Here is a 26,849-nt window from a genome sequence, read left to right as displayed (position 1 = left end):
ACTAACAAAAAGTTTAATTTGTATTCAGCATTCACTGATTCAGTAGTTCGTGTGGAGTTATCTCCCTTGAGATGAGCAGACGACTGTTACTATCGAGTAGAGCAGTTGAAAGTCTGCACGCTACCCAACAGTATTCACGAAGATGACATAGGAGGTTTTATACAAAAAGAACACGAAAACTTAGAAATAAATGTTGACGTTTTAGGAACAGAGTACGAGAATGGAAGGGTTTTGCGACTCCTCGCTTTGGGTAAGCTCGATATGTCAGCACGATATAAATTTTAAGATGAGCTGTGCCATGTGTTTTTTGCACTATCATTGTGCAATCTTTCCTTCCCCGCTTTAATGTTACACGAGACTAGCAACTGCACTCATTTTAAGATTAAAGAAAAATGTTTTAAAATAGGAATCGAACACTTGGGAGTTCATTATCGATCACTTTTCAATCCCTGACATGATCCTTCGCTTGCTGTTTTATCTTCAAGTGTTTATATCAAAAAGTTAATAAATGCTGACTTTTTTCTTCTTTTTTTTTCACTTCTTGCCTTCTGTGCAAGTTCGTATATTTTATGTTTGTTTGGTTTTTTTTGTTTTGGTTTTTTTTTGTTTGGTTTTTTTTTGCAGAATTCAACACAAACATGGGAAGCATCATGGCCTCAATTTACCCCATGTTTCCAGAACACGGTGTTAATATGGTCACCTTGCGGCTTTCTGTGGCTTGCTGCTATCTTCTATGTCTACAACATTCTTAAGTATTATCGATCACAATCTCAGCCAATCAGTTGCATCTTCCTAGGAAAGATGGTAAGATGAAACTTTATCTGCAAATATCAGATCATATCACAAACTTATAGTAGTCCTGAAGACTTTTAAATCAAGACCAGATTAATTACAGCTTTAGAAAACTAATAATTCCTTTTTAAGATTTATTTTAAAACATAACTTGATTGAACTTGTAGAATGAACTACACCACAAGAATACATTTTACAGAATAATATATTACCTTTCAAGCTGCCCATTTTTGTTAACTTTGCCAAACATTTTTCAAATAATTTTCAATAATAAATTTTGCACGTTGAATGACAAACTTATTTATGATGTCACTGTGAGAGAATTAAGAGTGTCAGAGAGCGAAAGGATGAACACACCATATAACCTGTCAATAAGTTCATCTCCTCCAGGTAAGACAAAGGGAGCAGCCATAGTCAATCTGTAGACACTGTCCTATCTCACTGATTACTAAAAAGCCTCAGGTAAACACAGTATTCGGGTTCTCTTGAATAAATCCTGAGATACACATAAAATGAACATCCAGAATTTAGTTATTGCTTGAGGAAGCACACTTATAGATGCAGCAGCTGATAGGGCCCACCACTCACACCTTTTTTTTGTTGGAAGGGGTATAGCTAATGATAGCATCTATTCTTTTGGGCCATTTTTGCATTTCCAGACTCTTAGGCACATATCAATGAAGGCCTTTGTTGTTTCATTCTCACTTGTGCTTGAGCAGCTTTTCTGGGACATTGTCAACGCCAGGGAACTTTCCCCCTTCAGATTGCATACCACATTTTTTACCTCTTCTTGTAGGACAAGTAGGTCTGCAAGTTTGCTGGTTCTAATCTGATTGTTTAGGAGGATATTAGTATTTGTCTTCAGCTGGAAGTTGTATAGATCTTTGCAATATTCAGTCTATCAGTTGAGTACACCAGAGCTTTATTTGAGAAGATGGCCACTGCTGTCTTCGATTTCTGAAGTCTTGTGTTGATCTATCTTGGTGATGGTCTTCAGCAGCTGGTAGGCTTTTTTGCTGTCGCTTCATGCTATTCCCTCTTCTATGGTTCAGCATTGGCCCTCACTCCATTTATCCCAGCCTGCCTTTCCTGATGGTTGGAATTGGATTCCTAAATCCATTGGATGGATTCCTGACATGAACATGTCACCACACTTAACATAGCATAGCCTATGCCAGATGATACGATCATTTAACACCTGTTCTTGAGGCACCTGATTGAAATTTTCTCCAAGTTCTAGTACTAGTATTTTAAATAATTAAACCACTACAGTGTATCAACAAGTTGAATGTATTTTGGTTTTTAAAGAAAATAAAATTTATAAATTACAGCCTTTAATGTTGAATCTTGCAGATGCTCTGTTGCCTTCTTTTTGTAATGGCTATTGTGCAACTGTTGATCTGCATAAGTGATCACAACACAAGTAAAGATTCTCTTTTAAAAGCAGATGTGTTTGCACCAGCAATACTTGCAATCACAACAGTAAGTACCATGCTTTTAATCTTGTTTCGTTGTTTATGTGCTTATGTTATAAAAAAAATTCACATTATTAATAATAATAATTAAGCACTTATATTGTGCAGCTTCACAACCAAAGCAGATCACACTCTCTGGGCTGAACAATAATAATAATGAAATGACATTAAAAAAAACCACTGATAACAATAATACATTTAACCACTGAGTCATTTATGAAAGAATACACAGGCAATGAATGTTAAAATATGACATTAATCAAAAAAAGAATATGTATGACAAATATTATGTGAAATTAAATTGTGATAATGCATAATGGTAGCACAATGAGTATAAAAGATCAAGTCACATTTTTATGCAAGGTGGCAAAATCAATCAAATGAACCAAAACCTATTTTTTAATTTGAGGGGAACTTCGAATTCCATAATAAATTGTAAAGGCTTATTTATTACAATCTGTTTCATCTACTATAATAACAGTATTGCTTTAGGTCTAAAACACTGAAAACATTACTTTTTATTTCAATGCCCGAGCTTTGATGCAAACATTGGCATTTAGGTATTAGAAGAGCAGTTGTATTCATAAAAACTTTCTTAACATAAATCTAAAAATATTATCAAAGAATAAATATCTTTATGTATTTGTTGAGTTTTAAAGAATTTATTTTTCTGTTGACAGGTACTTGCAGGTCTCATAATTATGCTGGAGAGACAGAAAGGATTTATCACATCTGGCGTACTTTTCATATTTTGGTTTCTCTGGCCATTACACAGATTGTGCCTTTCTACACACTTTTGAAGCTGCAGGTTATTATCTTGTTACATAAATTATTAATGGATACTGTCTTCATTAAGAAACCAGACTAAGCATTACTGGAGATGAAAGCAACTTTTATATTTTTCAACATTTTCTTGTGTGTTTTACAAAACTCTTTGCATGCCTTTGCAAAATGATCTAAAGTGTATATTTAAAAGAAAAGAAAACTAATGCTTAAGATTTTCTTCCACTTCCTTCATTTGAAAATAATTTGTTACTATGAAAGAAAGATTCTTTTCTGTACTTTTCAGGTTTACAAGGAAAACATTTTGAAATTCAGCGTGTTTTACATTCAGTATGCGCTTATACTTCTCCAACTCCTAGTGCACTGTTTTGCAGAAAGTCCTCATCATCCTTATCAGTCTATTAATGTAAGCATGTCAGTTGAAAATTGTTAATACTTTGCTCACAATTGTCATAACTGTTTCATGATCAGTTTTTAAGCGTGTTATTCTGGAACTATGTGGCAGGACACAGTGTGTGTGTGTGTGAGAGAGAGGGAGGGTAAGAAAAAGGTGTAAGAGGGATTTAGTGAATGGGAGACAGATGCTGTTCAGACCAATGAAATATCTACATTGGAAGTGTAAAAAAGAGTCTTACGAATGTTTCACATACACATCTGTGATAGTGGATGTGTAAAAGGGTAACATAGTAGTGTGAAAACTAAATAAAAATGATGAAATAGCCAGTGGTGTAAAGATCACTGAACAGGGACTGAGAATGACTACATGAAACATAGATGCTTTTAATGGCTAATCTGAGTGCAAAATTATTTTCAAGTGAGTAAATTTAATTCATTTTAAGATTCATAATCATCATTCTGAATGATGTACAAACCTGTATAAGAATTCTTCTACCGTTTTAGAAATAATGAGTTGGGCTTTTCTCTGAGCCGAAGAAATGTTCAGGTATATGATACTTGAAAGCCTCTAGAGGATTAAATGCACAATAGTTTGGAAGTGCTTTTATTATTCTGTTGCAGAAGCCATGCCCAGAAACACAGTCGTCTTTTTTGTCTCGCTTGACATTTTGGTGGGTGAATGGGTAAGCCAAATGCTGTACAATAAGCAACAGACCCATCCCAAATTTGTAAGATAAATTCATGACATCATGTGGAAATGTTTTAAAACCACCAAAAGACAACATAAAAGAGAGACCCATCAGCATTTTATGGATTGAAGTTTCTAATAATGATGATTATCACGAATTCTTAAAAGCTTATGATTACTCAGCTATAAATGGTAGAAGAAAAACTAAACTTTTACACTCAAGATAATAAGTAGCACTCACTAAAACTTTTGGTATCTACACACCTTCAGCAACTATAACAGTTGAGTGACTGGTATATTCAGTGCACGCCACCATTCACTTAGCTTTTACTTGCTTAAGGTGTGTAAATATATGCTGAAAGCTTCAGTAAATACTTCTTTTTACCTTAAGTGTAAATGTTTAGTTTTCCTTCTATTGTGTTGTCACCTCAAGGTTTAAAACTACCTTTCTATCAGAGACAAATACTTATACACTTTGTTTTACTAAGGAACATCATTCTGACTATATACTTGGTCCTATGTCACATTTCTTGGATTTCAGACTGCTGCTCCAAGGTTTCCGTATGCCACTAACAGAAGAGAACATGACAGACCTCAATCCTAGGGAGATGTCAAGCACAGTTGTGCCACGATTTCTAAACAACTGGAAGAGAGAACTAAGTCTTGCAAGACAGAGGTAAAGGAAGTTTCAATTATAATGGATTTAAAATGTGAAACAGAGTGTTCATACATGTATTCTCTTTATAACATAAATTGGGATAATAATTCTCTGTTTAGTTATACAGTTTAATATACAGGATACAATCTATTAAATAATAACCATGTTTGTCATTTGAAAGTTTCTTTTCCAAGATGTGCTCACTGACCTTTTAAAGGGTTGGAAACATTGCTGTAAAGATATAGCTTGCTAACTTGACAATAGCAGTAAAAATTATGTTTTGTAGCTCAGTTGTACTTTATATATTCCTCCAGAAACTGATACACTTGCTGAGTAATTTTCTGAATTTTTGGCACCAGTTAATATCATTTATTAAAAAAAGGAACTGAGCTGCACAGATATTTGAAATTCATTCTCGTTTGCAAATTATTTAGTCTGTTACACTTGCTTTCATATCTCCTTTACTTTCAAACTGTTTTCCTTACCTGGTACTGTTTTCTTTCTGTACACCTCCTTTTGTCTTCTTTTTCTATGTCCCTCTCCATCTTAATGTTCTCACCTCTTCTCCTCTAACCCTATTTCTGTTGCTCTTTACTGTCCAATGTTTTCATTAAAGTTAAGTGTACATGCATGTGTGTGGACATGTCATTTGGCTGAATCTATGTGTCAGTGACTCAGTGTAATAAGTGGTTGTGAATTTTGCGATATATATTGTTGGCCTTTTTTTTTCTTCTTCATCTGTTTATTTTTGTTCCAGGTTCCATAAAAATCAGCACAATAAAGCGCAAAGAAGATCATCATTTTATCGGGACACAGGGTCTTTGATCATGGATGCAGATGAAACTACACCTCTTATTGTTACCAATAAACATCAAGAAGACTTTAAAGGCAAAAAGCCTGAGCACCCAAGTCCATCACTTTTGAAGATACTCGTCAAGACATTTGGAGTTCAATTGCTACAAAGCCATGTGTGGAAACTTTTTTATGATGCTTTGATACTCACCAACCCGCTGGTACTTGGGTATGTGCCTGTGAATTTTATTTTTTTCATTTGTCTGATGTCTAATGTATTGTCAGAATAGATATATTTACAGTTAGCAAACATATTCTGACTCAAAATTTAACACCAGTTGGTTAACATGTGATACAAGCGTTGCAGAAGTGCAGGTTATTATTTGATACAACTCTATCAGAAGTTTGAATATTGTGTAAAGTTGTATAAAGTTATCCCAATAAGCATTTTGTACTTTGACCCCAGCATTTTTTTTTTCAGGCTTTATAGTGTAGGGCATGCACATTTTAAGTGATATTTGTCCAGAGACCTCAGTTTTCTGCAGCTGTGGAAAAATCAGTGTTGATTCCTTTTTCTAATTTTATTTTTTCATTATCTTAAATCTTATTCTATTACTATCTTGCTTTAGGAATTTGAGATAAAGGTGATTAGAAATAGTTTTATTGGTATGCCGGGTCAGTCTTATGTGTGAAGTATGACAGAAAAGTGACAAATTGTTTTTTTATGTGCTTCTGTAATAATATGCATGGGGTATTCAAGTGAAAATTTTTAAAAAAAGATAAATTAAAAGTTTAAGAAACATTGGTTAAATTTTGTAGCAAACTGATGTTTTTTTAACAGACAACTCATTGAGTTCATTGAGGATAGCGACTCTGAACCATGGCGTGGATATGTGTTGGCACTTGTACTTTTCCTGTCAATGCAGCTTCAGTCATTATTTTTTCATCAACTCTGGCACCTCTCTACATCTCTTGGACTCCGCATCCGTACAACCATCATCTCTGCTGTTTTCCGAAAGGTGCTATATGTTCGCTGTTTGTTAAAAGATACTGAATCATTTGTGGTTTACTTACCTCAGATATGCTACTACAAAACTTGATGCTGCACTTGGCTGTATGCTGGTCATTTTCATAGATCTTGTAATAGGTTGCATAAATTTTATATATTTTTTGTATATTTTTTGTTTTGTTTTTTTTTACAGTTGTAGCCTGTTTTTTGAAAATATGCCACTAAAATGGAGAAATATGTATAGGTCGTCATCTTGTTGAGCTGCTTTTATGGATTTGAACATTCTGAATCCATTCCACCTTGAATTTGAAAAGTGGCAGTCTAAATAGAAATCAGTGTGTGTTGCCAAAAAAAATAATTTAGGAGCACATTTCATTTTAATTTTCACAGGTTACTAATAAAAGGTCATTCTGAAATCTAATGAACATTTATAATCTATTAATAAATTTCAGGCCCTTACTATGAACAATCTAGCTCGACAAGAATCCACAGTGGGTGAAGTAGTGAACCTTATGTCAGTGGATGCAGAGCACCTGGAGCAAACTGTGGCATACCTGTATTCCATCTGGTCAAGCCCTCTGCAGATCTGTGTCTCTCTGTACCTGCTGTATGCCACTTTAGGCCCTTCCATGTTTGCAGGGCTGGCCATGCTCATATTGCTTATTCCTATCAACGGCTTGGTGATGAGCCGACTTGGCTCACTGATGACTCAGCTCATGGCACAAAAGGACAACCGCATGAAGCTCATCAATGAAGTCTTGAATGGCATTAAGGTGATGAAACTGATCATTGACTGATATCCATAGCCAAAAGTTGATTTAGGTTCCCACAGTGACAAATTCAGATTCTTTGGTTTTTCAGAAGTCCTCTGATATAAGTATCTTTTTTAGATCCTTTTTTTTTTTTTTTTACTTATATTTGTAAAATTAATTATGCGTACTTACATTATTATATATTAACACAGTATAAATTAATATAACAGGAAAAAGTAGCTGACAGTCTGATTGCCATATATTCCTACTCATTTTCTTTAATGCTGATGTTGTTAATGCATCTCTTCACACCTGCTTTTAACTCTCAGATACTGAAACTTTATGCCTGGGAGTTGCCATTCTCCAAACAAATAGGATCTGTTCGAGACAAGGAGTTAAATATACTTTGGTCCTATTCCTTGTGGTCAGCTGGCATGACCTTCTCCTGGACTGTTGCCCCCTATGCTGTGAGTTAGAACCATCTACATAAATTACTTTACTTACAGCTACAATTCATAATAATCTGGTTAATCAGTATCCAGGACTGGAAATAGAGATTATTCAGATATATATTCAGAGAGTGCACCTTTTTATCCATGCACACATGCCTCTTCTGAGTAATTAGCAAGAATGTTCCAGATTTTTCTGTATAGTCTTGATGGTGGTGGATGATGAGCTAGTGTTGGAGATAAGTTAAAAAAAAAAAGTTAGATGTGGTGGGAAAAAAAAGAGATGATGTTGGACATTATGATACCTTCATGGAAGATGATGATAATAATGGCAGTCGTTTGAGAAAGAGATTACTTGTCGGGATTATTGTTTTGATGTAAATGTTCTGTATTCTCAATGCCCCTGAGGGTAAAAGAAATATCTCTACTGACAGACTTTTCAGATTTACAGAAAAATGTTTTTCCTGATGCTTACCACACTTTGTGAGTGCAGGTGTCTTTAGTGACATTTATCACTTTCATCTACACAAAGGAGGATCATTACTTGAGTCCTCAGACAGCATTTGTGGCCATTGCCCTTTTTAATGTTCTACGTTTTGCCATAAACTTTGCTCCAATGATTATCACAGACGTCATTAAGGTTAGTTTGATGTAATGTTCTGTGATGTATAGGTTGTTCATAAAAGTTTATGTTTAAAATGCTTAGAGATTGAATGATAGTTTGTACAACTTTTCTCTAAAATTATTTTTTTTAATTTGAATATAAAAGAAAATTGTATTGCAATGGCTATTTGTGAGAAAGATGATTACTTACTGCTAATGATCACCTGTTCAACAAAACTTAGGAATATTTTCCTAAAAGAAATCTTATCAGAGTTTTACATATTACTGTGGAAAAAAATCAGAAGAATGTTACACCACTTTAGAAAAACAATTGTTGGCATTAAGTTAAGAAAGTGGTAGCAGGGAGTTATTAGGATATTTCTCTCTTGAAAATAATAGTTTATGCAGTCTTTATCTCATGCTTTCCTGTCTACAGGCAGTTGTTTCTTTACGGCGCCTAAACCGATATCTTAGCCACGATGATCTTGATCCTAAAAGCATTGTGCATGACCCACATTCTGGTAAGCTATGTTCATTTTATTAATGTCTGATTTAATGTCAATTTTTCTTTCTTTTTATTTTAAAGTTTATCCATTACTTCTACTTGAGATATAATACACTGTATTTTGATTGTCAGAAATAGAATAGAAATGAAGACATTCTTTTTCTCTTTATATAATCTTACTAACAGAGTTAAATAGATTTTAGTTCATTTGATAATATTTGTTTTTACATTGACGTAATGTCGCAGCTTAAATAGCCAGTCTCCTTACTAAGGGAACAATTAGCAATAACTGTTTTCACGGCATAAGGGCTAAGTTAGGGGAGGTAACGTACTGTATGAAAGCACATAGAAATCGTTACATTCAATCTGCAGATCAAACAAATCACATAAATATCACACAGTTCCCTTGTCATCAAGTCCACTGTCATAACTCCCTGGCATCAAATTCATACTCACAGTTTTGGATAGTTATTCCAACAGCACTGGTGGTCCTTTAAGATTAATGACACTTAAATCCATTCATCACCAATAACTTTTATTGTCTTTTATAAGAAAACAAGAATTCTCCTTCTTTGGGGTTTCCCCAGTGGTCAGGTGACCAAGCTGGGGATGCTTCCTTGGAGGTTACAAGGTGGGAGACTGTGCCGGAAAAGACGTCCTATTGCAAACGTGACTGGCACAGTGGGGTCCTATTTCTGAGAACACAAAAGCTATCCACTGCCCTTTCTCGATGGTAGACAAAGCATGCTCGTCTCTGCGAGCAGAGATTCTCACAGCGCAGTGGGGTCACGCAAGCACTTTTGCTCTTGTAGATCACAAGAGTTAATGGGTGGAGAGCTCCTTGTATTACAAAATCTCCAGAAAAAGCCACACCCTGGGTAAAAACCTGTAACTCAGATTTACAATATAATTTCTCTACTTATCACTACTTATCCAGGCATATGTCTGTCACTCTGCACTTTAAAAAGTTACATAAAGTCTTTAAATACCTTCATGGTTTAAAAATACATTTTTTTGAATACAGCAAAATGAAAATTATTGTCATACCTCATCTCGCCGAATATTAGTCACATCAGTACGGCACTGATCTGCCCATTTGCAGAATGTCAATAATATCTATGCACTTTGTTCTACACACTCAGTCCTGTATAGGTGAGATGCATTTTTCTTGACTCAGGTGTGTCATTCCTTCTCTATGGTTACAGACCTGAGTGATAGTTCCTTATGGTCTTCTGGTGGCGCAACGGTTAGCGCTGTTAGCGCCTGTCACCAATACAGTGAAGGTTGGCTGCCCTGAGTTCATTTCTCGTCTCGGGCACGTTGTTCTTTCTCTCCACGTGGCATCTGTTTACAGGGCTGGCTGCTTGCCGTGATATAGCCTTAGCTGCTGACACGGCGTAAAACACCAATCCTCCCCCCCCCCCCCCTTATGGTCTTCTGCCAATTTTTCTCAATATTTTTGAGTATCCCTTAACCCATTTATCACTTGCATCCTTGTACATTCTCCCATTCATTCCCACCATTCATTAAGCTCCTGCATAGTAAAGGGGTTAACAGTCCTTTTAAAATACTATGTCAAGACTGGTCCCTAACACACATGATCATTTTCATTGTAATAACACTGCAACAACAGGTGTTGATGTTTCAGCGTATGCAATCTCCATATGTAACGGAACTTTCATGTGGAATCTGGAGCTTGGTCCTGTGCTAAAAGAGTAAGCAAATTTATTGTCACGCGTAAGGTTCATCTGTCACGGTATTATGTCATCAAGCCTACACCTCATTGAATTGACATGAAGGGGAAGGGATTTGTGCATGCATAATCTTCCTTAGAACCCCTATACACACCAATCAGATCATGTAACTTCAAACTTAAATGAGGAAATAGCTACCACTGATTCCATCTTCTTGAACATTAATGTCAGTACATGGCTGCTATTTAGTAACTGTACTTATACCTTTCATTTCCACATTATTACTCAATTATACAATATTTAAACTTACACGTGAATTAGAAATCTAAAGTATAAATTACTGATGGTTAAAGTTATCATTTGGAAGAATTTCCATCAGGGAAACATAATAAATAAGGCAAAGCTAAAAGCTCCATTTAGAATCACTAGGATCGAAAGAGTACTTAGCTAGTAGACTGTGGTTCAGTTTGCCATGTTTGTTTCAATCTTATTTCAGTATCAATGTGGACATTCCTGTGGGCTCTCTTGTAGCAGTGGTGGGACAGGTTGGGTCAGGGAAGTCCTCACTGATGTCAGCCATGATCGGTGACATGGAAAAGATTGAAGGACAGGTTATGGTGAAGGTGAGTGTGACTGTAACATTTGACATGATTTAGTCTTGATGACTGTCAGTATTCTGCTTGTTTATCTTTACATGCAGCAGTTTTTTTGTAGTTATTGTTGTTAATCATCTGCCATCCACATTTCTTTGATATTATGTTTCTCCTTCATTAATTTTATCACATGAATGGACTATGAAGAAGAGCTTAGGGACTACAGCTGCTCTTTAATGAATTACTGCCCCTAATCAGGGATGTAGGGGCCTGGCTGCCAGAGTACTCAGGTACATCTGCCCTCTAATGCTGTAAAAAGAGCTCACCGGCAGTTTTATTTGGTTCAAGGGCCATGCTACATGCGTGCTTTGCTGCTATCACACTCTTTCGCGTACCTGCCTGCTGTTTTACTGCCAGTGCTTGTCAGTCATTTGCCTGGACTGTGTTCTTTTTATAGACAAGATAAACAAGGATTTTGTTGAAGTTGTCATGCCAAATCATCTTCTAATTCACACCCCCACTTAGCATTCTGTGCTAGTTGTGTTTGATATGTCATTGGTCTAGCATTAGCACCAGGTGATCAGAGGCTTGATGGGTAGATACACCTGGGTACAGCAGAGCCTCTAGCTGTAGGACTGCTAAACCTGCTGTCCAGGGCAGTAACTTTTTGGTTTAAAAAAATAGTTGTAACTCCCTGAGCTCTTTTTAATCATTGGGTCATCTAGCAAGTATCAAAGAAAGAGAACTAATAAGAAAATTTCATACTTTCAGGGAACTTTGGCCTATGTTTCTCAGCAAGCTTGGATCCAGAATGACACTGTTCGCAACAATGTTCTCTTTGGCCAGGTTATGGAGCAAAATTTTTACAATGCCTGTCTTTCAGCATGTGCTTTGACCCATGACCTTAGCATTTTGCCTGCTGGTGACCTTACAGAAATTGGAGAGAGGGTGAGAATTTGCCTTACAACAATGAGCATAATTTGTTGCTTGCATGAGCTGGAAATAGTCTACATAGCAAGCAAATTGAAAATTTGCTCACTTTTCATTATTTATTTTCTGTACCCCTAAATTATACGAGAAAGACAGCAGCTATCCCTTTATTTTTTGCTGCCACAGCATAAAGATATCATTTTGTGATGTATTAAAAGATTTCCATGGTATTTTCGTAGAGGATGCTTCACTTGAGTTTTATTTATGCTAAAATTTTCCATCATAGAAGATCATAAAAGAAAATCTTATGCCAAAGCCCCACTGTGCCCTGACTGGCTGATTGAAGTGAACCGTGACTAATCGTTCAACTCTCTAGACACCTAAAGCAAAAGTCAGTATAATGGTATGACGGTAAATCTTCAAAAGCAAAATTAAGTTTCTAGTGTTTTGGGTGGAATTTGTTTATTCATTGGATGGTTGGTTGGTTCTTTTTAGTAAAAGAACAAGAGACATTTACTTAATTTCATTGACAATGGTCAGGATAACCATATGGGAGATTGATAACAGATGTTAGATGTGGTTGCCCTTCTTCACTTTGTAAACCAAAAGAAAACTATATAAGAAGCTTTATTTATGCAAGTTACAGAATATATGTAGTGGGAAGGGCAGTCCATTGGTGCAATGGTTAGCATCAGTCACCAATACATGTCCTGGGTTTAGTTCTCATCTTGGGCATGCAGTTCTTTCTCTGCATGTGGCGTCTGTTTACAGGCTGGCTGCTTAGCCAAGATGTAGCAGCACCTTAGCTTCTGGCTCGGAGTAAAACACCAATTCCCCACCACCCAACCCCTTGTAGTGGTAAAAAAAATCTCTGAAGTTTATGTGAGCAGCGTGCAAATGAAGAAAGCAATTCTCATTACAGGGCATCAATCTGAGTGGTGGTCAAAAGCAGCGAGTCAGTCTAGCACGTGCCATTTACAATGATGCTGACATCTACCTCCTGGATGACCCCCTGAGTGCAGTTGACAGTCATGTGGGAAAACACATTTTTGAAAATGTCATTGGTAGCAATGGTCTTCTCAAAAATAAGGTAACAAAGAGCAAATAGTCTTTCCGTCAAATTTCATTCATTTCTCTGGAAAGTCAAACTACTAAATAAGCATTTTTGCATCAATATCAGTCAGTGTTTGCCATGCCTTAATACTTTATCCTTCTGAATGATTCATAGTACCTAGCCTTATGTTCTAGAACACTAAATTGGCTTTGCTTGTCATCAGTTTTTCAAACATTAAAGGATTGTCACACTTCTCACATATGCTATTGCATGCTATTATGCATTAAAAACTGCATATATGTAACAGACACGTGTCCTGGTCACGCATGGTGTACACTGGCTGCCACTTGTGGACAAAGTTTTTGTGATGAAAGATGGTTGTGTGTCAGAAGCTGGAAGCTACGAGGAACTTCTCTCACACAATGGTCCCTTTGCTCAATTTTTGAAGACATATTTTCTCCAGGAGGATAAGAATGAGGAAGAGGATCCAGAAGGTAAAAGCCTTTTGAGATCAAACTTTTCTTTTTTTTTTTTACTTTAGCATCAGTTTATTAGAGGTTTGTTAGCTAATATTTTTTGTTTACCCAAGTCTGTCATTCATTCATCTGTTCATTCCTGTAGATGAAGGTTTACTCAGCTTTACTGCAAACTTAAGCAGACAGGATGAATATTCTTTTATTCGTTTTTCAAGTGCCAGTGTCTATTCTTCTAATAATATTTGGATAAGCGGAATTGATTTGCATGCAGATTTTAGTACACATATTGTGTTGTTTATTTTGGGTGAAGAATAAATGATTAACAGTTGAAAACACATTCTGCAAATATGGTTATTGCAATAGGAAGCTTAATTTTTTTCTGTCATTGTGTTTTATCAGTGCAGGAGATGCGACGCAAGGTTTTAGAGAGGCTGGAGTCTGTAACAGACAAAGAGTCAGAAGACAAGACAGTCATAAAGCGAGAGAGGCAGTGTGTTCTCATTTTTCTTTCAATTTTTTTCATCATTCTTTAGCTGGCGATAACAGGAGGGATATGTAGCCTTAAGGTTTGTGAAGTCAACTTCAGTGCTTGTAAATCCAGATCACAACTCAGTCTGGTCAATGGCCTGGTCTTGAATCAAGGATATCTGATTTATCAGTGAAGGATATCAGTTTTATTAGTGGATGTAAAAGTCAGAGGAAAGTGAGGGTTGGGTGTACTTCCATATGCCTTCTCTTTGAAACAGTTCATTGCTCATATAGCCATGAAGCTGCTGGACATTTATCTCCTGCCCACTCCATCCCATTATTTTAAAAAGAAAAAAATTGTGATGCAGTGATGTGTATATCCAAACAATCTTATATGACTTGTAATGTTATATCTGTACAGGAATGTTTTCTTGTGGCACACGCCTTCATTTGGCTGAAGGGGTCATTATCATCAGCTAACCTTTTTAAGTTAGTATGGGGGGAGGTGTTAGAGACCTCACTTTTCTTGGGGCCAGCTTTACATGAGAGTTACATCTCCTCTCCTTTGCTCCCTTACCTGCCCCCAACCCTCCATGGAGTCAACTAGTCACTCCAGATAGCTGGGTCAACTGAGGAAAGTTTACTGCACTAATCGGGCACTGAACCAGCATGCTCTCAGTTCGGGCGCCAGCACTCAAACCACCACTTCCCTATAAGCTTTAAGCAACTTTTAAAAAATGGCTGCATCTTTTCTAAACAATTTTGATTGCTCAGAAGATCCACTTATGTTTCATTGTCAAGAAAAAAAAGGTGGGTGAAAATAATTCAGCTTTTCTTTCATTCCTTGCCCCAGCATTCAGAATTTTCATATCATATGATGCTTCTTTTGTTTCCAGAGTATCTGCTAGTGGTGATGGAAAGTTAGAGGCAAAAGATGAGAAAGACAAGGAAGGTACAGAAGGACTTCCAAAGCATGGAAAAGACAAACTAATCGAAGAGGAAAAAGTAGCAGTTGGGAGGGTAATGATCTTTTTTTTAAACTTTTATGAGTTAATGGTTCTTGATGTCGTGCTGGAGGGAATTAGCACCATGTTTTGTTATGTTCAAAAAACTGTTCCAAATTTTGCTGGAAAATGCCAGATCCAACGGGGAATAACCTGTTCAGGTCTGGAACAGGTCAGTGTATTGCTTTGAGCACATCATGCCACTGGCGGTGCAAGGAACCAACACCAGCTTAACAACAGCTTAAACGTCCCCAAAACATCTTCTTTTGTGGGTGTTTCACACATATTTCAATGTGGGTATTTTGCAGCTTTTCATCAGGTGACCTCCAAACATGCTGACTTTGCTGCCCGTTTCTTTGTCCACTGTCACTGAAAACAACTATCCTCCAGTCTCCCAAAATCCAGTGCTTGTAATTCAGTCCCCATTTGTAACACTTGACTTTCATTGCTTTTTCATTGGTCTGTAGGATTTTCTGCCTACCTCCAAGAGGCGCCTTGGAACTGTCGTCAACTAATTTCTATTCCTTTAGCTTTCAGATTGCATTGGTTTTTTCTAGAATCTTTTACGTTTCTCCTAATCAAGTAGGTGTCATCTCATCTCTCCATGTAGTTTTCCTCTTTTGTTCATGTATCTGTTGCAGGTAGTAGCCTTTGTGATTGAAAAATCTTTTGTTTCTAGGTTCGCTTGGATACATTCAAAGAATATGCCCGATCTCTGGGCTATGGATATTTCCTGATCGTTGTCATCACTTACATAATGTATGAGGCCTGCGCTGTACTTTCAAACATCTGGCTGAGTGAGTGGACAGACGACCAAGAGCTCAACAATTTCACTGTATTTCCTGCCAACAGCACAGCTCGCATGAACCGTAACAACTACTATCTGATCTTGTATGGAAGTTTAGGCGGGGGCCAGTGTGAGTATTCAATAGCTCAAATAGAGTAAGAAAGTTCTTGTGTCTATCCTGTATTGCACAAAAAAATGTAACCTATGCTCTTTTGATTCTGAACATATTTAAGTGGTTAAGGAGAAGATTGTCTTCTGTAAAATCCGCATTGCCTTATTTTTCATGGGCTAGAAATTTTAAATGTGTTCAAAGCAAAATTAATTATAATGGTTTACATCAGTGATGAATTCTCAGAAACAGATGAATAAAAAGATTGTTGAATGAATTCCTATTGTAGGGTAATCCATAATCCATATTTATCATATCATGAAAATTATCATGCAAAAATAAAACTGTATGTTTACACAAAGCCTTTAAAACTTCTCTCACCAGTCTTGTTTGTGGCTGTGTATTCTGTAATTGAGAGCTTTCGCACGGTACATGCCTCGAGAATCATACACCAGAAGATGTTGACACGAATCCTGCATGCTCCCATGGGTTTCTTTGATACCACACCAGTGGGCCGCATTGTCAACCGCTTCTCAAAAGATATCAATACAATTGACACTGAACTACCATTGACCTTTCTTATGACACTGGACACTTTCTGCGTCGTCTTGAGCACACTGATCGTCATAAGCTACAGTACGCCATACTTCCTTGTTGCAATACTCCCCTTAGCCGCTCTCTACATATTCATTCAGGTAGGTGGTTAGTCATATTGTTTTAAATGCAGTCTAGTGTGGTGAAAGGACTTGCTACCATAAGAGTAGGAGTTGCATGTTTTGATGTTACTGCTGGCCCATGTAATTTTTCCCTGAATATGCCACTTTTGATAGACTTACCATGATCATGGACTTCATATGAACTAGACTGCTGGAAGTCAGCAGACACCATTGTTTAGCCTCTTTAAGTGGTAAGCTTCAGGTCTTGCCAAGTCCTTTGCCAGCCAGTATCCAAAACATCAAGTTGAAGATGAGCCAGATTGAAATTCTTAATGGAAGTTAATAGAAAATTTGTCTGCCAGCTGTCCATTCTATGTGTGGTCATTGCCAGGATTTAGTTTTTGTTAATATTTTAGTTATAATATCTCCATTTAACTTTTTATGTTCATGAATTTTATTTGTAACAGCCTGAAAGATGACTACTTTATAATTTGAAAGCTGTGAAAATTATGTGTTCTCGAGATAGTCTTCACTAGTGACAGCATGGGCAAGAGTCATTCTAAAATACCCCCTGCTTTGCTAGCTTCCTCTTAAGATACCCCTGTATGACTGGTTTCCTTTTAAAGTACTCCCATAGTGCATTTTGAATCCACCTGAAAATAGTATTGTTCTTTGTAATCATCATTCCTTTTTTTTCCTTGTCCTGCACCTGTGACTGAAAATTTGTTTACAATTGATTTTGCCATGGATAGTTCTGCCAATTCTTGATGTCCACTTTTCTCTTTTTTACTCTTACAACTCATATATATGCATATACTCAATCACAAAAAAGTAATGGGGATGTATGTGTGTTCAGAGATTCTACATTTCCACATCAAGACAGCTAAAACGCCTAGAGTCAAAGACATGTTCTCCAGTCTACAACCTCTTTAGTGAAACATTGTCAGGTGCAAGTATCATTCGTGCCTTTGGGAAACAGAACCGCTTTATTGAAGAGTCAGACAGACGAGTTGATCTGAATCAAAATTTCAAGTTCTACAGTTACAGTGCAAACAGGTACAGTAACTCTATCTTGCATGGTTGGTCAAAGTTTCCTGTGATGTATTTTCTTCAAGGCATACTTATCTGCCATTTGCTTTTTGAACTTGTGTTCTTAATGCAAAACTCCAATTTTTATAAAATCGTAAATCAGCCTTTTTTTTTTTTGTTGAGTGTGATGTCACAATACATTGTATCATCTGCAAAGCCATAAACAAAGTGAAGAAACTGGTCAGGAATTTTATTCTTCAATATGAGACAAACAAATACATGCTGGCATAATTTGTCTGTTCATGATACAGAAACAGAAGTTTCTTTTTGTTTCATTTGGGTTTGAATGATGCTTTAGTTCTTGACTAAGATCAAAAAGTGGCGTTCAAAATTTTAAATTGGTTAAATGCTATACCAGCATTATTACAGACTACATGAGATGTGGAATATAAAATTGTTACTAGAAGTTTGTGGATTTCCTTGTCCACCCCACCCTAACTTTTTGGTTTTGTTTTTAATTTTATCACATGTATTCATTCTTGGTAAATTGTTTTACTTATGGTTGTGGCTTCTATACACTGTCTAGAAATGCTTGATCAACTTGTGTAGTTTTTCACAGATGGCTTGGTTTCCGGCTAGAGTTTCTGGGAAATATTGTGGTTCTTTGTGCTGCTACCATAGCAGTTGCAGTGAAAGACACAGTTTCAGGTGGCATTGTGGGGCTTTCGGTTTCCTATGCTCTTGAAGTGAGATTTGTGTTTATTTATTTATTGCATATCTTTTTTCCAATGTTTTGGTGGTGCTGTATAGTAGTCTCAGCTAGTTAAAAAAGTTTTTACTTACATCTGCTAGGGCACAGATGTCAGTTTGATATGCATTTTATCTCAGTATATGTCTTGACATTAACTTACAAAATGCATTTCACTTTCACTTAATCCCCCCAAAAAACAGGAGACCTGATTATTTTCTGATTTTTTAAATTTATTTATTTATGTTTTCGTCTTTCATTAATGTGAATGGAAGAAGAAACTGAAATATGTCAAGAGATGCCAGTTTTATCAGTTTATTTAGTTTGGAGATAACTGACTGCTGTATCATTAAATGTTAATGATTGCATTCCTTGCTGTTTCTTGTAGATCACAACTAACCTGAACTGGCTGGTTCGTGTGATAAGTGACCTGGAGACACAGGTTGTCAGTGTGGAGAGGGTGAAGGAGTATAGCGAGATTATCACAGAGGTCTTATAACTCTCCATTCATTCATTATGTCATATATTTATATTTTATTTGGTGTTTAACAGTTTTGTGGCATATAGATTTTTGTGATATTTCATTGAAAATGGTCCTTTTTTTTCTTCGCCTCATATTCTACACTCTCGATACTCTCCTTTTCTTACTTAGAAAGCCATTAGCACATTAACACCAACATTGAAAAAAAGCACAGACCTCAAACTGGTTTTTTTTATGCACAGGTCTTTTCACAAATGTTGTGTGTTCAGGGCTCATAAGATGAAGACTGAAACTTCTGCTTATCCTGCATGAGGACAGATTATATTTTAATATATTATATTTTAGGTAACATATTTTGGAGACTAAAATACTGTTTCTCTTTCATTCAGGCGCCATGGTCAATACCAGGTCATCGACCACCACAGTCGTGGCCTCAGCATGGAGAGGTCAAAGTAGCTAACCTTTCAGTAAGGTATCGACCTGAGATGGACCTAGTTCTAAAAAATATCTCATTTGCCATTTCAGCTGGGGAAAAGGTAAAGATAATTGTAGCTTATGTAGAACACCTTTCAGTTTACATTGTTCTTGGACTGATCTTCCGTAATGATTTTTAACTGCACTGGCATTTATGATTATTTTGATATTTTACAGAATTTTATTAGCTAAACTTAAATATATACTCTTAGCTCATTCATTTATTATGCTTCTTTCCAATATGAAAGGTTGGTATTGTTGGACGAACTGGTGCAGGCAAATCATCGCTCACTTTGTCACTGTTTCGTTTGCTTGAGCCTGCTGAAGGACAGATTCACGTGGACAATATCAACATTGCTGACCTTGGCTTGCATGACCTCAGAAGCAAGCTGACAATTTTACCACAAGTGAGAAATAGTTGTTTCCCTCCATATCTATAATTTTGTACTATTTCTTTTATGGCTTAAAATAAGAAATATGTATATACATTCAGCATACATGTGTTTAAAAATTGGTAGAATTTGAAGAATTGCTGGGGTGGAATTATCTGTTGTCTATTTCATTATATACAACTTTGACTACAGTTCCACAGTTTTCATTGGCCTTTACCCACTTTCCCTTTTTTAAGATGATTTCAAAGTCTTAAAAACACCTACCATTATTGGATACACATGTTATTTGTCCTGCAGAAATGCCCATGAATCAGTTCCGACTATTAGAAGAATAATTATCAGGAGATGGGTTCTGCCAAAAATCTCACTCACTGACCCAGCAACTTACCTGCAGTAAAGTTTAGGTCATAGAATGCTATGTGGCCAAGATGGGGCTGACCAGATGCAGAACAGCAGAAAAGCATGGACAGATTACGGAGGTAGAATGTACTAAAGGTAGAGTAAGAGTGCCATCAAATGGAAGTCATGATATTGCCCAGGTCAACTTTCCAACATCTTCCAACAAGAGATGCTATTGCAGTGGGTAAAACCCATTCACTTTGCTTCATACTTCATTAAGTGAATGACCTTCGAACAGCCGTGATTCTTTCCACAGTCTCGCTGGAATAGAGCTTATTGGACATAGCTGTGCAGATAATACCCAAGTGTGAAGATCTCCAGAGTTGGGTGGAAGAGAAACAGTCATAGCTGCTTTAGGAGGTGTGAAGACACAGGAAGATTTCATGAAAGATCCTGAGTCAGCACCATCAGGTCAGCTGTTCAGAATCTTTCCTATGGGAGCGTACTCACCAAAAAGACCTTGGCTGAGGAGACTTTGAGCTTGGCCAGGATCTTTAGTAAAAGCACCATTGGAGGATAGGCATAAGCCAACATCCCATTCCACAAGAGGGACCTTGTGTTGACTGTTCATGCAAGAGTGTCTGCAACTGGAGTCACAAAGGTAGGGAGTTTCATGTTGCAGCAGGTGGTAAAGAGATCCACAGATGGCTGGAAGAACACCTAGCACGTCTGAAAACTGACAAGTGGAGAGACGATTCTAAGGATGAAGTGTGGGAGCTGTGGCAGAGGGATTCTACCAAGATATTAAGACCCCCAAGAATGTGACAGGTAAAGAGGCAAACCTTGTGATCCTTGCTCCACATCCAAATTTCCACAATCACTAGCACAGGAGACCACTGCTGTGGAGCTGTCAGAAAAATTTCTGAATTTCTGGCCTTGTAGTGAGGAAGTCCAGAAGTTGAGCACTTCTCAAACAGCTTTCATCTTCAAGATGATGTGCAATGCCAGTCCCTGTTTGACCGCCATGAAAAGATAGCTGAGCTGGTTGGTTGGTTGGTTGGTTGGTTGGTTGGTTGGTTGGTTGAGTAAAAAAGTGATGTCACTGAGGTGATTTACCGCTATGGGGAAGAGGTATGATGGAAGGATGTTAGTGGTGTTTTTTTCAGCATAACCCACTTCCTGATAGTTATTCTTCAATATAATCGAATCAGTAAAGTTAATGAAAAGGGGAAATTTCTTTGTAAATTATCTTTATATGATACTTACCAGATGACTCAACATGAATGCTCTCGCAGCCTTCATCTGCATGGGGCAATTGATGAAAAGATTGTTGAGCTGGTTAATTGGTTGATTTGGTGGGAAATGGCTTCCACTTGAAGATGATATCCTCCTATAATGGAATAGGGAGAATACCTGTAGAAAACCCCTGACACCCAGGCCGGTGAACATTTCTCATACAAAGTGTTCTTAGACAAGATCTGAACTGGACTTTTCATTGCAGTGTTGGCAGTATAAGGTCTAGGGTTCAAATCTTGGGAGTGTGGAGCTTTCCTTTTACAGAGTGTTATAGTGGTCTAGTTCAAATGGGTTTTATGGGGTCTCTAGCTACCAGAACTGCTAACCCCACTGACCATGGGCATTAATTTGTTAGGCTAAAGAGCAGTGGTAGTCAGGTCATCGAGTAAGTATCAAAGAAAGATAATTTACAAGGATATTTTCCTCCTTCATTATCTGTTGTTGCTTTGTTTTGCAATCACATCTAGAATGGACATCTGGCAGACAAATTTTCCATGTTTACTTCCAGAATGAGGTGTGTGCATGTTTGCAAACTGCAGTCACTGTCAACAGCTTGTCAGGCCACTAGTTAAATTAGCTAAAATGAACCAAACTGCTTCTTGTGCCAAGGATCCAGTCATCTTTGCTGGGAGCCTGAGAATGAACCTGGATCCATTTGATGAATACAGTGATGCCCAGGTGTGGACAGCTCTAGAACACGCTCACCTGAACGCCTTTGTCAGCTCCTTGCCTGACCAGCTGCAACATGAATGTGGAGAAGGGGGTGAAAATTTAAGGTAAACATGTAATTTCTGAACAAGCATGGGGGAAATCATAAAACATTCTAAGAGTAAAATATTCTGTATTGATTCTGTTTTTAACTTTTTGATCTTTCATTTGTGCGATATTTTTGTGACTGAAAATGTTTATAGCTGTCTGTAAATGTACACACTTCTTCCTTGCACTTTTGTACTCTGCAGTATTTATCATGTCCCAACAATTGCCATACACCAACCTCACTTTTCTTTTTAACCAAAGCACTTACAGCTTGCAAATTTATACTTTATTTCTGTTTCATTCATGGCAATATCCCTATTTCAGCTTTCAGAATTCATGAACTCTAGTGCCTTAAAAACATTTAATATTTGAATTTTAGCTTTAGTCAGCATGAAAAATACTGTTCTATTGTAGTTCAGATGAACTAAATGTAGGTGAGTAAATAAGAGGACCGAATACAAGAGGAATTAATACAATCTCTTGTCAAGTTTATTCTTTTACATCTCATGTCTTTTTCCCTACATACTGCTTTTTTGTATATTTATTTCACTTAGTGTGGGTCAGCGACAGTTGCTCTGCCTGGCACGCTCGCTCCTTCGGAAAACCAAAATTCTCATCTTAGATGAAGCTACTGCTGCTGTTGACATGGAAACAGATGACCTGATTCAACAGACAATCCGGACAGAATTTGCAGACTGCACAGTGCTAACCATTGCTCACCGCCTCAATACAGTCTTAGACTATGACAAGTTAGTGATAAGTTTAGAATCCTTGTCTAATTTTGACATGGGTTAATATAATGCCTATATCTAAGTTAATCATATTTAAGTAATAAAATGGGTTAGTGAATAGAATTGTATTTTTTAAGTTTTGTGGGAAATTTTTGTAGCTTTCAGATAGGTATTGACTTAAACAACATTTGCTAGCAACATTTCACAGGAACTGCCCATAAAGAGAACTGTGTGTCACTTTTCTGCTGCGATTCAGTTGAGCTTTTACTACTACTCGGAGCAAGTTTGTCATTGCAGTGCAATTTCATGTTGTTAGATACAAGGTATTTTTCAGGAAAAGCATAAGTTCTTTATTCAGTGATATTTATTCATGGGCATTTCTCTTCTTGGTAGTTTGTTTCCTGCTGTGGAATCTTAATAGCCATTTTTTGTGTTTAAAAAGGACCAGATACCACTAAACTGTCTAACAGAGTAAGCCATTGCATGAATATGTCTTTATTTTCAGAATTCTTGTACTTGACAAGGGTCAGATAGCAGAATTGGACACTCCAGAAAGTTTGCTGAGGAACCATGAAAGCATCTTCTACCAGATGGCATCAAGTGCTGGTTTGGTTTCCTGAAAACCAGCATCAAGAGTGTACAAGTCAAGACAACATGGCATTGCAAAGATTTTGCTACTAAGGAAAGTCATGTTATGGTGCTGATCAGGGAAACATTAGAATAAGAATATTAGGTTAACAATAAGCATTAGAATCTTAGTTTAAATGAAAAGAGACAGCACAACCTCAGGAAATATAAATGTCATTATCCTCACCAAAAACAACCACCAACAAAAAAAGCACTTGTGGATAGATCCTACTGTTATTTAAAATGTCATCTTTTTGCTTCTCTTAAAGTGTGGCAAGGTTTTCTTTTGTCATTACTGTTACTGTTGTGCAGACTAATGCAGTGAAAGTAGACTGTTATATATACAAGATGATTTCATGCGTGGCTGCTGGTAGATGGCATGTATATATGTAGATTTACGTAGGTTACACGTACATGATGCTTAATTTTTTTACAGTTCTGAGTTTCTTGCTCAGCTGCAGAGGAAATACATTTTTTATGAATATAATTATTTAAACTGTAAATATTTTAACAAAGTGTAAAGAAATGATAAATTGTGCTAAGAGTACGCTCCGTACGAGAGTGAGTATGCCCTAAACAAATCATGCATTTATTATTATTATATATGTCTCATTTATGCTGAAAAGGTTGTTACATTTATCAAATTTTTGGACGATGCACCAAAAAGCAATGTTTAAGAAGCAATGTACTTAGAATACACACTAATGGTAAAATAAATTAAAATTTTGAATCTGGAATCACTTGGGCAATTGAGATAGGATAAATGACAAATCTTTAGCAAATGTATACCTTAAGCTTGATCATGCAAAAATACTTGACCTCAACCAGACAACTGTTCATTGATTCCCAGATAACCATCATTTGTATCCAAACATTTCCACACTAATTTATCGAGTGGATCAGTGTTGTGAGAAGAAAATGATAATGATCTTATTGTCTTAGGTGTCTAAAAAAAATTAACATTTGGGTAAGTCTTAGTTGGGTCTTTGTACACTATGCAATGTTTAGAAGCTAACAGCTGGATGATCAGAAGAGGGAGATTACTAAATGTTCATTATCTTTGTATAAAACTGACAGCTGCAACTTTTCATGCCCACCAACCCCAACCTCTCCCCTCCCCACAGAATGAAACCTGAAGATCATTGTTACCACATCTGCTTATCATAAATTTTGGACTGTAAGCCACGACTTTTTTCCCCAGCTTTAAACTCCGCAGCTTTAACAGGGACACAGCTTGTTTGAAATTTTTCAGATTCCAATTAATTTTTCAGGGAGCTCCATGTTAAAGTGTGTTAACTGTTAACATTTTTTATTCAAAGCTGCATACAATTGAAGCATTCAGATCAGTCGCTGAAGCATGCACCCTCATCATGCCAAAAAGAGACGAAATGATTATCATGCAGCTTTCAAGTTGTATGTATATATAATTATTTGCAGCATGTAAACCACTGCAGCTTATTTGTGAAAAAAGTAGATTTTTTTTTTATTTGGTGGGTGCGATTTATCAACAGACCGAAATTTATGGTATTTAGTAATAACCAGTGGCTTTGATATCATTGTGCATAGTAAATGCACTTTAATTAATAAATCTGCATTTCATCTATTGTTTTAATGTTCACAGAGTTGTGCGTTTCAGTGATAAGGCACATAGACACATTTTGGTTTATATTTAATCAGAGGTAAAAGTTATAAATATTTCTCACAATTGTGACACTTTTGTTGTGTTGACTTTTTATATTTGCATTTCCTTTAATTGCTTTACTTTTACTTTGCATAAACTTGGCCTATCCGTTTGTCCTGAAGTAAATTTACATCTTTGCAACCACTAGCTGGCTTTAGTATCAAGCTGCTAGTCAACAGCATAATATCTTACATTGAGTGGAAATAAAGTTGTAAGAAATGTTTGTTTGTGGATTATAAAAGTTTATATGTGTGTGTGCACATTGTAGTTCTCGTTTAGCTGGAATTCTCAAGTATCTTCTTGATAGACTTCAAAGGATCCAGAATAATGCTACTCGCCTCGTCAGCAGACCATGCATTTAGATATGAACATATATGTCATACACTCGCTTCACTGGCTGCCAGTCATGGACCATACATAGTCTATACTTTCCACTCAGACTTTGCCATTTCAGATCCTCAGTTCCTATCCCAACACACTCTTATCTATACGTCTGCATGACTTCTTCGCTCATCTTCTGACAGCAAGCTTCACATCCAGGTTTAACAATAAATAGACATGCTACCAATAAGAATTTGTGAATTTTATTGTGTTTTGGATCATTCCAATTATCATGCATAGACTTCAGGCAGACGTGACAGCTCATTCAGCAAAAAACAAAAGGTCTGTGAGTGGCTTTCCTGTAAATTTATGCTTTTCCTCAAAATAAATTAGTAACTTTTAAAATTAAATCACTATAAATATTATTTACATATTTAATGGATAAAAATAAAAATCATCCATACAAATAGACCGTTTTTAAAGTATGCCGCGCGATGCCTGGGGCGGTAGGGGGGTGTGACTATATAATATTAGGAATGCGTACACTGAATCAGTTTACGTTCTCTTCAAAGACGAGCATGGCTTCTGGAGATGCCTAAACACTTCGATCCTTACTTCGGGTCAAAGAGGATCAATCATTGTTCGGATCTTCGATCTCTGGAACAGGGCCTGCCTAATAGATGGTCGACGCCTTGTTTAAAACAGACCTTTTTAGACAAACAGTATGTGCGTCCGTAATTTTGCAGACTTGACCTTCTCAAGTGAGTTTCTCACGATCGTTCCTAAGCACGCTCTGAAGAGAGAATGGATCAGTAAAATGTCGATGAGCTAGTTTAGGACCTCAGTAAGCTCAAGATCGACCTAGTTGTGCTGAAAAGTTCGCGTCTGATCCGTCTCAGAGAGAGGAGACCGGTGTTGAAGAACATAAAGCAGCGGTTTTCAAACGGTGGCGCTTATACCGGTATTAGTGAAATTCTCTTACATTGCTGGCTAAGAGGGGCGCGCGGACATACCTTTGTTTGTCACTGGGGCGTCACTAGTAAAAGATTGAGAACCGCTGGGCTAAGTGTTGGTCTCTGCAGACAGCAGTCCACCTACGCACGTGTCTGGTCCGATTGATGTCGTCTGCTAATAAAACCCAAATAAGCGTCTTGGCAAAAAGTGCTTAAGACATGCAGCAGATGATCTTTGTATCATATTACACAGAAAATAGAGGTGGAAAATAATCTGTTGCTCACGAAATCGTTAAAAATGACAAATTTATTTGTTCACTTTGTTTTCTAGATTCGCATTTCGTAACA

General features: G+C 36.9%; 1 protein-coding gene and 1 long non-coding RNA gene across 7 annotated transcripts; one reads left to right on the top strand and one right to left on the bottom strand.

The window, feature by feature from the left end:
• Nucleotides 1-59: 59 nt before the first annotated feature.
• On the top strand, nucleotides 60-25,450 carry LOC112566561 (multidrug resistance-associated protein 1-like). The gene is given in 31 exon segments (XM_025242789.1): nucleotides 60-250; nucleotides 625-804; nucleotides 2,146-2,274; nucleotides 2,948-3,023; nucleotides 3,026-3,075; nucleotides 3,337-3,456; nucleotides 4,068-4,129; nucleotides 4,676-4,810; nucleotides 5,550-5,813; nucleotides 6,426-6,603; nucleotides 7,046-7,366; nucleotides 7,675-7,812; nucleotides 8,288-8,434; nucleotides 8,834-8,918; nucleotides 10,551-10,617; nucleotides 11,093-11,219; nucleotides 11,961-12,137; nucleotides 13,042-13,209; nucleotides 13,481-13,667; nucleotides 14,049-14,139; nucleotides 15,014-15,137; nucleotides 15,801-16,038; nucleotides 16,402-16,712; nucleotides 17,530-17,729; nucleotides 18,322-18,448; nucleotides 18,839-18,940; nucleotides 19,321-19,467; nucleotides 19,654-19,812; nucleotides 22,042-22,208; nucleotides 22,743-22,937; nucleotides 23,425-25,450. Coding segments are annotated over 31 exon segments (4,617 nt in total). The 5' UTR covers nucleotides 60-220; the 3' UTR covers nucleotides 23,540-25,450.
• Nucleotides 19,543-26,737, bottom strand: LOC112566562. 6 transcript variants are annotated; one of them, XR_003099640.1, is made up of 6 exons: nucleotides 26,562-26,737; nucleotides 23,388-23,535; nucleotides 22,715-22,825; nucleotides 22,026-22,170; nucleotides 21,403-21,526; nucleotides 19,543-19,726 (listed from the first exon to the last, which is right to left on the bottom strand). It is a non-coding gene; the product is annotated as an uncharacterized LOC112566562 (long non-coding RNA). The 6 variants fall into 6 exon arrangements; XR_003099642.1 differs by having other exon boundaries at nucleotides 22,739-22,825; nucleotides 23,436-23,535; XR_003099639.1 differs by having other exon boundaries at nucleotides 22,739-22,825; nucleotides 26,562-26,735.
• Nucleotides 26,738-26,849: the final 112 nt, after the last annotated feature.

The sequence above is a fragment of the Pomacea canaliculata genome, linkage group LG6 (genome assembly GCF_003073045.1).
Source record: "Pomacea canaliculata isolate SZHN2017 linkage group LG6, ASM307304v1, whole genome shotgun sequence".
In the NCBI taxonomy this organism is placed as follows: domain Eukaryota; kingdom Metazoa; phylum Mollusca; class Gastropoda; order Architaenioglossa; family Ampullariidae; genus Pomacea; species Pomacea canaliculata.
This window is presented reverse-complemented; position numbering and strand designations above follow the sequence as displayed.